Here is an 11886-nt window from a genome sequence, read left to right on the forward strand (position 1 = left end):
AATTCTTTTTATATATTGATAGATTGGGCGATTCTGAACTCGACGATACCAAATATTTGAACTTTTTTTTTTTTTATATATATATATTTTTTTTGTTTTATATTTTTAAAACTATTTTTTTCTTTTTTTTTAATTTACACTTGCTTCAATAGTCTCCTTAGGAGACTTGAAGCTGCGATTATCTGATCGCTTGTGTTACACATGTCAGGGCTGCAGCCCTGTTATGTGTAACAAAAGTGCTCATCTTCTATGAGCGCCGACCACGGGGCGGCGCTCATAGCAGTTTGGCAGTGACAGCCACAGGGGTCTCCTGCAGACCCCGGGTTGTCATGCCAACCCATTGGCGCCCTCCGATCATGTGACTGGTGACTGGTGCGCCGATGGGCGGAGTGAATGACGTGCATTCGGTTTGCGTGAGTTAAATGCCGCTGTCAGAGATTGACAGTGACTGATAGCGATTCCACCCGCAGCTGTTAGGGGCACATGATAGCTGATCAGATCAGCTGTCAAGTGCTGGAAAAGGTGCGAGCTCCGCGTCTGAGCCCGCACCAAAGAGGGGGAGACTACCTATGACTGATAATCATATTATAGGTCGTTAAGGGGTTAACCCAAAAAAGAGTACACAAAGTTTCAACATCAGTTGTTATAACATTCCATCCTAAACAATCTCATAATGCAAAAGGGTAAACATTGGCGCACTTACCACTTGCACCAGGTCAGTCAGGCAAGTTACCTTAGTGACTGTATAGTTTCCATTAGCTGAAGCTATATGGCCCCTAGTTACTACAGTAACTTTTCCACTGGGCGGCATCAGGACACAGTGCAGCACCATGGGGCATTAGTAACTATAGGAGTCTTGATATGGCTTCTGAATTGATTTTGCCATCTGGTCTGGAAGTTGGTAATAAATTTAGGGGAGAAGATCTCCATGACACAACCTGCCATGGAGCAGCCACAATTGGTTTTCACTGATTCAGATGGAATTAGTCTCATACAACTTTAACTCATGCATAGCTGTAATAAGTCTGCATGAATGAGCACTTACTCATATAATGAAATAAATCACATGCCCGGATCTACACACTTGTGTATTTCATGTGCTAATCCTTTTTAGCCAGAAACCGCCTGTATCAACTATAAAGAGGATACTTTCTAACTTATGGTTCGGTGAGATACAACCAATCCGCAGAAGAATGGCAATTTTTAACCCGGTTGGGGACCAAAATTCCACATTCTGCCAATTTATGTTGGTCCCAGCGGTCAGATACCCACTGATCAGCACATTATCAACAATCTCGTGGATAGGGAATAACTTTGTCACTGGACAACCTTTTAATTTCTTAACCATAGACTTTATAATGTGGAAATCTCTTGTGTTAAGCACTTGACATCCCTCCCAAGTGGAAGTGATTTAAAAATGTTATGTATTATACTGCACACATGGCACACTAATTGTAGGAGGTGAGGAGCTGACCTTGTACCTCTTGGGCAGGGGGTAGAAAAGGTGGGGAGAAAGTAGCACAAATAGGGTCGCATCCGACAAACAATTTAAAATAATTATTAGATTATGCTAACCTGATGTAGGTAGGTAGATAGGTAGAGATATACACATGCATGCATACATACATACACACACGTTCAATAATTCTTAGTATTTGACAACTTCAACAATCGGCAACGCGGAAAAGACTCCCCAAATTCTCCATACCTTTACCATGGGAGGGGGTGTCGGCTGTGTGCCCACTATGCATTTTTTAAGCGTTTCCGCAGCGGCAATTCCGCCGCAGAAACGCTTAAAAAAAAACGCATGGTAGAAGGCCTGCCATGTTCCCCAATGATAATCCGCATGTGCTGTGCACATGCTGCGGAAATTTCCACTGCGGATTATTGTGGAAAAAAACGCAGCACTACCAATTATTTTGCGGAATCGCAGCGTTTTCGCCGCCATTGACTTGCATTGAATCTCTTAATATCCACATGACTACATGTGCACATGCGGATATTAAGTGATTAAATGTGCGGATGGTACCCGGGTCTGGAGAAGAGGAGACTCTCCTCCGGACCCGGGTACCATAGTACCTATAAATATATATATATATATATATATATATATATATATATATATATATATATATATATATATATATATATATATATATATATATATATATATATATATATATATATATATATATATATATATATATTAAAATAAAAAATAAACATTATACTCGCCTTCTGATTGCCCCCGGTCTCCTTAGCGATGCGTCCTGGCTCCCCGGCAGCCGCGATGGTGTAAAAGAACCTTCCATGACGTCATTTAGTCATGTGACAGGTCGCGTGACCGGTCACATGACTAAATGACGTCATGGAAGGTCCTTTACACCAACGCGAGACACCGGGAAGACCGGAGAAGGAGACCGGAGGCCATCGGAAGGGGAGTATAATGTGTTTTTTTTGTTTTTTTTTTAACTAACTTGGTCACACTATATAAATCATACCGTTTGCATGGATTTATATAGTGTGACCAATTTGTCAAGCACTTTCCAAGTGATGCTAAAAACGCTTGACAAATGCTTCTACCTGGCAGGAAAACGCATGTACAATCCGCATGCGTTTTTTTCTGCCAGGAAGATGCAGAAACGCTCAGGAAAAATCCGGAGCATTTCTGCATCTTGGTCACATAGTCTAACATACAGTTAACACTACACAATAGTGTGGCTGAACAAGAGACCAGTCAGAATTGTGGAGCATTAAACGTTACATTTGCAATTGTTTAGTTGCTCATAAATTAAAATTTTTATTTTCAACCTATATTAATAGTTAACATGAATGATATTAGAAAACTTGAGAATGGAAACATTCACATATATAGGCAATCTAGCATTTGTGTGTGTTGTGTGGAGTTTTTCTTGAGGACAGTTCCTTTAATTTTCTGTTTTGTTTTTTTATTGAGATCACAAGTTTTTCTTTCATGTACTGACCATAAAAGCGTTCTCCAGATTTAATGCTTTGCGTTTTCTTCTTTTAATGTCTAGAGTACATCCAGAAATATGCAACAGAGGAGGCGCTTAAAGAACAAGAAGAGCGCACAGGCGACAGCTCATCTGAAAGCTCAATGTCTGACTTCTCGGAAGATGAAGCCCAGGACATGGAGTTGTAGTAAATACAATCTGCTTTTCGGACGCGAAAAACAAATACAAAGACTTATTTCCTAACCCTGAGAAGCAGACTATAATATTCATATTTAAACAAAGCAATTTTTTTTATTACTAAACAAGGTTTTTATGAATAATAGCATTGATATATCATCACCCTTTAGGTCTTGATTTTCCTGATCATTTTGCAACCCAATGTGCATAGCGTGTGCCCCTTTCCCCCACATTCCATTTTGGTAGCTGTGTGCATGAGTTCAGCAGTCCAACGTTGTATGCTACTTGAACTGAGGAAAAAGACCACAAATATAGCAAACAAATAACAATTCTGACTGCTTTGATACGTAGTTTTCAAGTAGTTTTGTCCTTTTTATCAACACCCTGCCAAGTGGATCATGCCTCGGACTCTGCTGGAATAGTATATTCTCTAAAACCATATGGTGTACATTGTGGCCAATTGTGCACAAAGGAAAAAAAACTTGGGAATACAAACTTCCATGGAATGTGTGCTTTTGGGGGGCACTGGTTGGTGTTGCCCTTGTCCTTCCCCACTTTTTTTTTTTTTTTAATTCCGATTTAGTTTCAAAGAAACAAAAAAAAAACAACTTAAAAAGACCCCCTGTGAATGGGTTTCATACATGCCTGTCCGTTTTTAATTAGTTTTTTTTTTCTCCTTTTTAAAATTTATTTACCACCCTTCTTTAAAGCCAAGAGGGCTAAAAATATGACAATGTTTAATTTGTTAATATGGTGACTTGCTCCATCTTGAAGGAATTTATTCATTTGGAGATGGGTTTGTGGGTGTGAAAAAACAGTGGTGAAGTGACCCATTGCTATTGTTTCCCTTTAGAGAAAGAGGGTGGTGAATTGTATGACTTAATTTACTTTCAAATATAGAGACAACTTCAAATATGTGTCATATTCACGGTTTTTCATCTCGCGTTTGTACTGGTGTAACCACATCTTTACACTCCCAATCATTCAAAATCTACTAATTAATAATTCCTCTGCAGTTTAGTATGCTTTCAAGGTTTACCATTCAGTTAAGTCCACAATAAAGACCTATATGCCAAGGTTTCTAAATACATGAGATTTTTTTTTTTTCTAATTACATTAGAATTTCACCTTCCGATTTGTATTCCCTTCCCCTCCTCATTCTGGATAGACTGGCAACATTAGAGCTGTCTGATCTTTTTGGTCTCATTGGGAATAATTAACAAATTGGACCTGTTGTGAGAGATAGATGCTTCAAAGAACTTAGACCCTTGTGTACAGTATTGTGGTTGAGCCCTCTCCTTAAGATGGAAAGCTTTGAAGGTAAGTTGCCACACATACACTGAAGATGCAGCCGTTGACCTGTCACTTTGTCAGCATGAATGAGCTTAAGTTATCTTCTCACTCAGCCTGACAGGTTTACTACAGGGACAGGAGGTAAAAACTCGTTCTGCCCTGCTCACTGATTCTCCGTGCTCTGCAGTGAACTGTCATGTTGCCCGTTTACAGCAGAGAACAGAGACTGTCTGATACGTTGTGCTCCTTCACGATGCTGCTCCTCAGCCTGACAGACACTTGCTTTTACTATATCCTATAACCATGGTCCAATTTACATCACCTGGAATTGAACAATGAAGATTTGTATTGAATGATAACACATGGAGACCTTGAAAAACTGAAATAGAAGGTTATATAGGAAAATGTTTTAACATTCTTTCTCATTATGCAAAGAATAACAACTTTTTTTTTGTTTTTTTTTATTGTTGATAAAATTCTTCCTTTGACTTTTAATAGGGAGTTGCCACTTGCCAGATTTGTTCCCTTTGGCAACTGTATGTGCTGATGACAGCAGCTATTCACACTACATTGTCTTCTACACTTAAAAGCACCATTGTGTGGCCTGCAACTTTTAAGGTTAAGCTGTTGTCCACCTCAGTCATAGAGGCACGGCCGGCGTGACTTCAGCCACTGGTCAGTACGTGGGGAGTGTCCGCTATAATGATGGCCAAGCACTGACTGACAGCTGGCTCAGCAGTGCATCAGTGAAGAGCTGCCTGTCAGTTCAGTGTTGCGGCATGGTTAACCCCTTCATAACATAGCAATTTTTCTGTTTGTTTTTTTCCTCCCCTTCTTCCAAGAGCAATAACTTTATTTTTTCCTGTCTAATATAGCCGCATGAGGTTTTTTTTTTTTTTTTTGTGTGGGAATAGTGGTACTTTTAAATGACACCATTCATTCTACCACTCCTTGTACTGGAAAAAATATCCAAATGTGTTGAAATTGCAATGAAAATGCAATTTGACAATTGTTTTTTTGGGTTTTTTAGTTACCATGTTCACTATATGACCTGGGAATATGAGTCTCCAGATCAGCATGAGTTCGCAGATACAAAACATGTGGGTTTTTGGGGTTTTTTAACAGGTGATATGGGGCTATTTTGAGCTGACTTTTTTACTGATACCATCTTGGGGTAGAGACTTTTTTTGGCAGCCGTAGCATTGCAATAAAGGAAGATCAAAAAATCATAATTATTGCATTTTTTTTTTACGTTGCGCCATTTGACAATTGTAAAAGTTTATATAAAATTAATTTGAACCCAGCAATACCAAGTATGTGTGTATATGTATATATATATATATTTTTTAATTTTATTTTTTAATGGTGATTTGAACTTTTTTTTTCCCCAATTTTTTTTTCACTTTTTTTACTGTATTTAATAGTCTATTTAGGGGACTTGAAGCTGCAGTTGTCTGATCACTTGTGCTATACATGGCAGTGCACCAGCAATCTCCTATGAACACCAGCCATGGGCTGGTTTTCACAGGAGGATCGTAATGACAGGCATGGGGGTCTTCAGCAGCCCTCCAGCTGTCATGACAACCTATTGGCGTCCTGCGATCACATCACGTGCACGCCTATGGGAGCGTGGAACGACGCTCCTCCCTGCTGGCTCGTGTTAAATGCTACTGTTGGAGATCGACAGCGGGATCTAGCAGGTTAACAGCTGCGTGGGGAGCCGGCGGCTGTTAGAGGCACGTGTTGGCTGATTGAATCACTCATCATGTTCTGGGAAAGATGCGGGCTCAGCCTGCAAGCCCGCATCAAAGGCGGGGACATGACATAAACGTATGTCGTGAAAGAGTTAAAGCTGCCGCTCAGTATGTACAGGGCGGTGACTGAAGCCATGCTACAACGAATGACAACCTGGAGGCTTCCGGGAGGAAATGAATTTTATTCCTCCCAGAAGCCTCCAGGTTTTCATTCGTTGTAGCACCCGGACTTTGTGTGGCAGCTGTACGGCTTCTGAGTACTATCAACTTGAAGATTAATCCCATATCTGCAGGTAATAACGTTTTTTCATGACCGCTTACCTTTCACCTTTAAATTTGCAGGCCACACAAATGGTACTTCTAAGTGTAGAAGACAATGTAGTGTGAAAATCATCTGTGGGAGGTTTTGTGCAGTATTTACTACTTTGCAAACATCCGCTCAAAATCATTGTTAGAGATTGCTGTGGAATAAATATCGCTCATGATTAGGGGTTTAAGAAACCGTGGTTATTCTTTGTAGTAACGGAGGGTGATCCTCCTCACGCTTTGTGTGTGTCAGTTTGGTGGATAATAGGGATAAGCTCCTTGCGTCGTTTTGCTTGGTAGTATTAGATTTTCACTATTTTAAAATAAAAGTGGGGGAACATAGGAATGCTGAGCTATGAGTCCTGAACCCAACGTTAATTCCCAACCCTAAAAATCCCTATGGCAATATTCTAATGGCAAGCCCTCCTGTAAAACCTGCTTCAGAGGGCCGTAAGGCCTCCACACATCTGTGTTTCCAGTACGTGTGGTATCCATGTTTGTTGTTTTTTTTTTTTCACGAATACCACATCTACCCATTATAACCTATGGTGCTATGCACATGTCCGTGTTTTTACACCGACCATGTCCATGGAAAACAGATGGAAACATGTCTGTTCTATTGCTGCAGCAGGGATGACAAGGGCATATAAGTCTATGGGTCATTATAAAAAACCCATACAGAACACGGATGGTATCTGTATGCTGTCTGTGTTTTAACATTACAAAAGCTTCTCCAAAACTTTGTAATTTATTTCTTTTATCCATACTGGAAAAACACTGATGGTAAAAGCGGACACCGGTAAAGATAGACCTATGAAGGAGGCCTAACAGTTTTACTGAGCCAAATTTAGAATGCTATATATTGGATCTGGGTTTGGCTTTGTACAATGGTAGAGCGAGTGTATGGGGTCTCTGGTTGGGTACACTTCAGCTAAACGTATGCTATTCATTGGCTTTTCAGTGTGCAATTTGTGACAAGTATTAGCTTGCTGTCATCTTTTGAAATCTGTGCCATGGTAACTTTTCTGGGGCTGTAGATTGGACATAAAATACCCTCATTCACATCAGTTGTGGTCAGAATGCTGTGAAGATTTGGATGCAAAATTTCTGCTGAAAAGAAGCCTCCCTCTTAACAAATTGGCTTTGTTCTTTGAATTTTTCACCAATTGGCAATTTTAACATTCCTGACAGGTAAAGTGAATAGTATTGATAATCTTGTGACACCTGTCAATGAATATAGACAGTAAGTGATTGGTCAGTTTGTGAAATTGTGTTGGAGGCAAGAGAAATGGGAAAGTGTAAGGATCCGAGCGACTTTGACAAGGTCTAAATTGTGATGGCTAAACTGGTTTAGAGCATTTGCATTTCCCAAAAGGCAGGTGGGGTGTTCCTGGTATGTAGTGGTTTAATCCTACCAAAAATGGTCCAAGGAAGGATAACTGGTGGCAGGGTCCCGGGCACCCAAGACTCACTAATGCATATGAGAAGCTGTTCTGGTTCAAGAAGAACTAATGTAACCCAGTTCTAGAAAAGTTAATTCTTGGTTGTATAGCCATCTAGTGCACAATATTAGGTGCTTTCATTGTAATGGCTGGTTGGTGTGTATATAGCAGTATGTTGGGTAGAGGTGTTTGCACAGCTTATCTGAATGTGGGTCACAATGTCAAATCTAGCTCCACCATTACCTACAGAACAGATGTACTTGTCTGGTCCACATAACATTTTTATTTCCTTATGATCTAACTAATAGTAGCATGTAATATAGAAAATTGCTTCCTATGTATGTAGCTGACCTGCAGTTTTTTGTTTTTTTTTTAAATGTAAGGCTTCATAATTTACATTTTTATTTTGTGCCAAATTCTTCAAAATGGCATACGTGTTTCATGAATTTTGAACAAAATAAAAAAAAATGCTCTAAATTTGTTTTTGACCTGTTTTGCAACTTTAGTGTAAAAAGTTGAACACCTCACTAAATGGCTTAAAATTTGCACATGCCTGGTGTACAAAAATCACTCTTGGCTGGAGAGGGGGTGAGAACAAGTAAATTTCTGCCAAAGTTTGACTTAGCCAATTCTTTGTGACTTTTTGATAACATCTGGAAAACAAACCGCCTACAATGGTGAACAAAAAACGGGCAGACACATAAATAGGCTTAAAAAAGGTGAAAATTGAGAGTTGGGCTTAAATAAAAAATTAGACAAGGAACAGGTGCAAATGCAATAATGAATGGGGGGCTTACGTCTTTTGTTCAAGTATAGTATAATAAACAGCACTAAAGACCCTAATATAGGGAACTGTAAATGTCTATTTGTGAGGGAAATTATTTCAGATGTTTCAATCCAATAGCAGCACTTTTGAGTCAGGTACCACTACCATAGGTCACAGTCGCATCAAAGTGGGAATAGAGACAGAGCGACAGCACATGATTTCTCTGATGCAAAAATAGCATGGGTGTCATGTACAGATCCAAGGTCACCAAAGCTAGGCTTACGTCTAGACCTCCCCCACACAAGGGGATACGGGTGTATGCTTCGACGGGACCATAGAGTATAATAATTTTTCAGCGTATAAGTCTACTGGAGGCGGACAAATCAATCGCTGTCTACGATGTCTGAATGGCTGCCTCCAGTAAGTGTATGCTCCTGAAAATGATGCATGACAGAGCGCACGCTCACTTTGTCGGTGCATACGCCCGAATCCCGTTTTGCAGGAGGGGTGAGGGGTCCTGAGATAAGCCCTGATGGGACAAACGAACAGGTGACAAAACACAATATGAAAGAACCCTAATAGAGAACATCTGCATGTAATAGATATACAGATACACAACCAATAATGCAGACTGCAGAAAGGATTTGAAAAGGATAATAAATGGCATGTTTCACATGTAAAGCGCCATGGAATGAATGGCGCTGTAATAATGTGGTTCAAAAACACTGTACATGGCACAGCATAACCATATGTCAATGCAGACCTCAGAGGGATAATTGAACTAGCTAAAACCCTGCGGAGCAGTATACCTTATAATACACCTGTATATATTGGAGTAAAAGAGAAACTATTGCCCAGCTAGGTCTGGGTGAGGTGATGCAGCACACAAGTATGGTACGAGGTAGACTAAAACATAGGGGTAAGTAAATGGTGTATGATGGTGGTACATCAATCTATATCAGAGGTACAATTCACTGTATAACTTAGGATAGGTACACATTACATTTGTGTCCAACATAGGCATGCAACAGTGGCCACAGTGGAGATGGATGCCAAAGATCCATCCTCCATAGGGACCCATTGTAAAAAAAGTTAATACAACCTGGTACAGTAGTGTTCAAAATAATATCCGTCCAATATGACTAACCAGATAAATCACTGTTTTTGGTTTAAATTATATTACCAAATGTTAGAATCTACTGCACCAACTGGTAAATTGTTTAAGAAAACCAACAGACTCCGCATTCATGATCTGCATGTTTTTGAGTCTTATGTATTTGAATAATTGAAAGAGGTGTGTTCAAAATAGCAGTGTGGAGTTCAATTAGTGAAGTCCATCACTCTGTAAAGAAACAGGTGTGAATCAGGTGGCCCTTATTTAAGGGTGAAGCCAGCTCAAGTTGTACATGCATTTCTCCTTGAAAGCCTGAGAAATATGGGTTGTTCGAGACATTGTTCAGAAGCCACCACAGCCTCCCAGACACTGTTCCGAGAGGTGTACTGTTTTCCCTTCCTGTAGATCTCACATTTTATGATGGACCACAGGTTCTCTATGGGGTTCAGATCATGTGAACAAGGGGGCCATGTCATTATTCATTCTTCTTTTAGACCTTTGCTGGCCAGCCAGGCTGTGGAGTAGTTGGATGCATGTGATGGTGCATTGTCCTGCATGAAAATCATGTTTTTCTTGAACGATACCGACTTCTTCCTTACCACTGCTTGAAGAAGTTGTCTTCCAGAAACTGGCAGTAGGTCTGGGAGTTGGGCTTCACTCCATCCTCAACCCGAAAAGGTCCCACAAGTTCATGTTTGATGATACCAGCCCATACCAGTACCCCACCTCCACCTTGCTGGCGTCGGAGTGGAGCTCTCTGCCCTTTACTGATCCAGCCTCTGGCCCATCAAGAGTCACTCATTTCATCAGTCCATAAAACCTTTTAAAAATCAGTCTTAAGATATTTCTTGGCCCATTCTTGACGTTTTATCTTATGTTTCTTGTTCAAAGGTGGCCGTTTTCAGCCTTCCTTACCTTGGCCATGTCCCTGAGTATCGCACACCTTGTGCTTTTTGATACTCCAATAACGTTGCAGCTCTGAAATATGGCAAAACTGGTGGCGAATGGCATCTTGGCAGCTTCACGCTTGATTTTCTTCAATTCATGGGCAGTTATTTTGCGCCTTTTTTAGCCAACACGCTTCTTGCGACCCTGTTGGCTATTTGCTATGAAACGCTTGATTGTTCGGTGATCACGCTTCAAAAGTTTGGAAATTTCAAGACTGCTGCATCCCTCTGCAAGACATCTCACAATTTTGGACTTTTCAGAGCCCGTCAAATCTCTCTTCTGACCCATTTTGCCAAAGGAAAGGAAGTTGCCTAATAATTAAGCACACCTTATATAGGGTGTTGATGTCATTAGTCAACACCCCTCCTCATTACAGAGATGCACATCACCAGATTTACTTAATTGGTAGTTGGCTCTCAAGCCTATGCAGCTTGGAGTAGGACAACATGTATAAAAAGTATCATGTGATCAAAATACTCATTTGCCTAATAATTTTGCACACAGCGTATCCTGTAGACTGTGCAAGGATTGTGTGTGCCTAGCCTAAGGCTGCTATAAATGGCGTGAGATTTGGCCTCTGTAGAACAGCGTGTAGTACTGAGGCTACGCTAATGAAACCTAAAAGTCACCGTTTTCTGCAGCCATTTGTATGATGACTGCTGAAGGAGAATGGCAGACTGGTGTGGTTCTAGTAGAATAATGCACCAATGGCAACAGAGAAGTGCTATGGAGAAGAGGCACAAAGTGTTAAGTTATCCGTTCCGGAGTCTGAATTGGGATGAGATGTGGCATGGATGTGCCAAGACAAAATAATTTTGACTATATGCAGTGCTGAATTTTTTTTTTTTTTTTTTTTTTTAAGCATGTAGTTTGCACATAATGGAAAGTTCAAGTAATGTAAGTGGTCATGTGTGGACTAAAACTGCATTACGAGTATTTATTAGACCTACTTTACTGTGAAATTAATTGGACATCCTAGATCATAAGAAGGAAGACTAAAGAATAGTGCAAATTAACATGCATTTTTGATGGCTTTTTATCTTGTACTTGGGGTTGTTTAATGATATTTTACTGACCGACACATGGAACAAGCTAGCGGTCGATTCTGGCT

General features: G+C 40.2%; 1 protein-coding gene across 1 annotated transcript in view; it reads left to right on the top strand.

Moving 5' to 3' along the window:
- UBE2H (ubiquitin conjugating enzyme E2 H) overlaps positions 1-8424 on the top strand; it is a 67118-nt gene extending 58694 nt beyond the window's left edge. Inside the window, exon 7 of the mRNA XM_073652507.1 lies at positions 3039-8424. Coding sequence (XP_073508608.1) covers positions 3039-3163 — 125 coding nt within the window. The 3' untranslated portion in view covers positions 3164-8424. The remainder of the gene's footprint in view (positions 1-3038) is intronic.
- Positions 8425-11886: the final 3462 nt, after the last annotated feature.

The sequence above is a fragment of the Phyllobates terribilis genome, unplaced genomic scaffold (genome assembly GCF_046119375.1).
Source record: "Phyllobates terribilis strain yellow unplaced genomic scaffold, ASM4611937v1 Scaffold_11__3_contigs__length_659146591, whole genome shotgun sequence".
NCBI lineage: Eukaryota > Metazoa > Chordata > Amphibia > Anura > Dendrobatidae > Phyllobates > Phyllobates terribilis.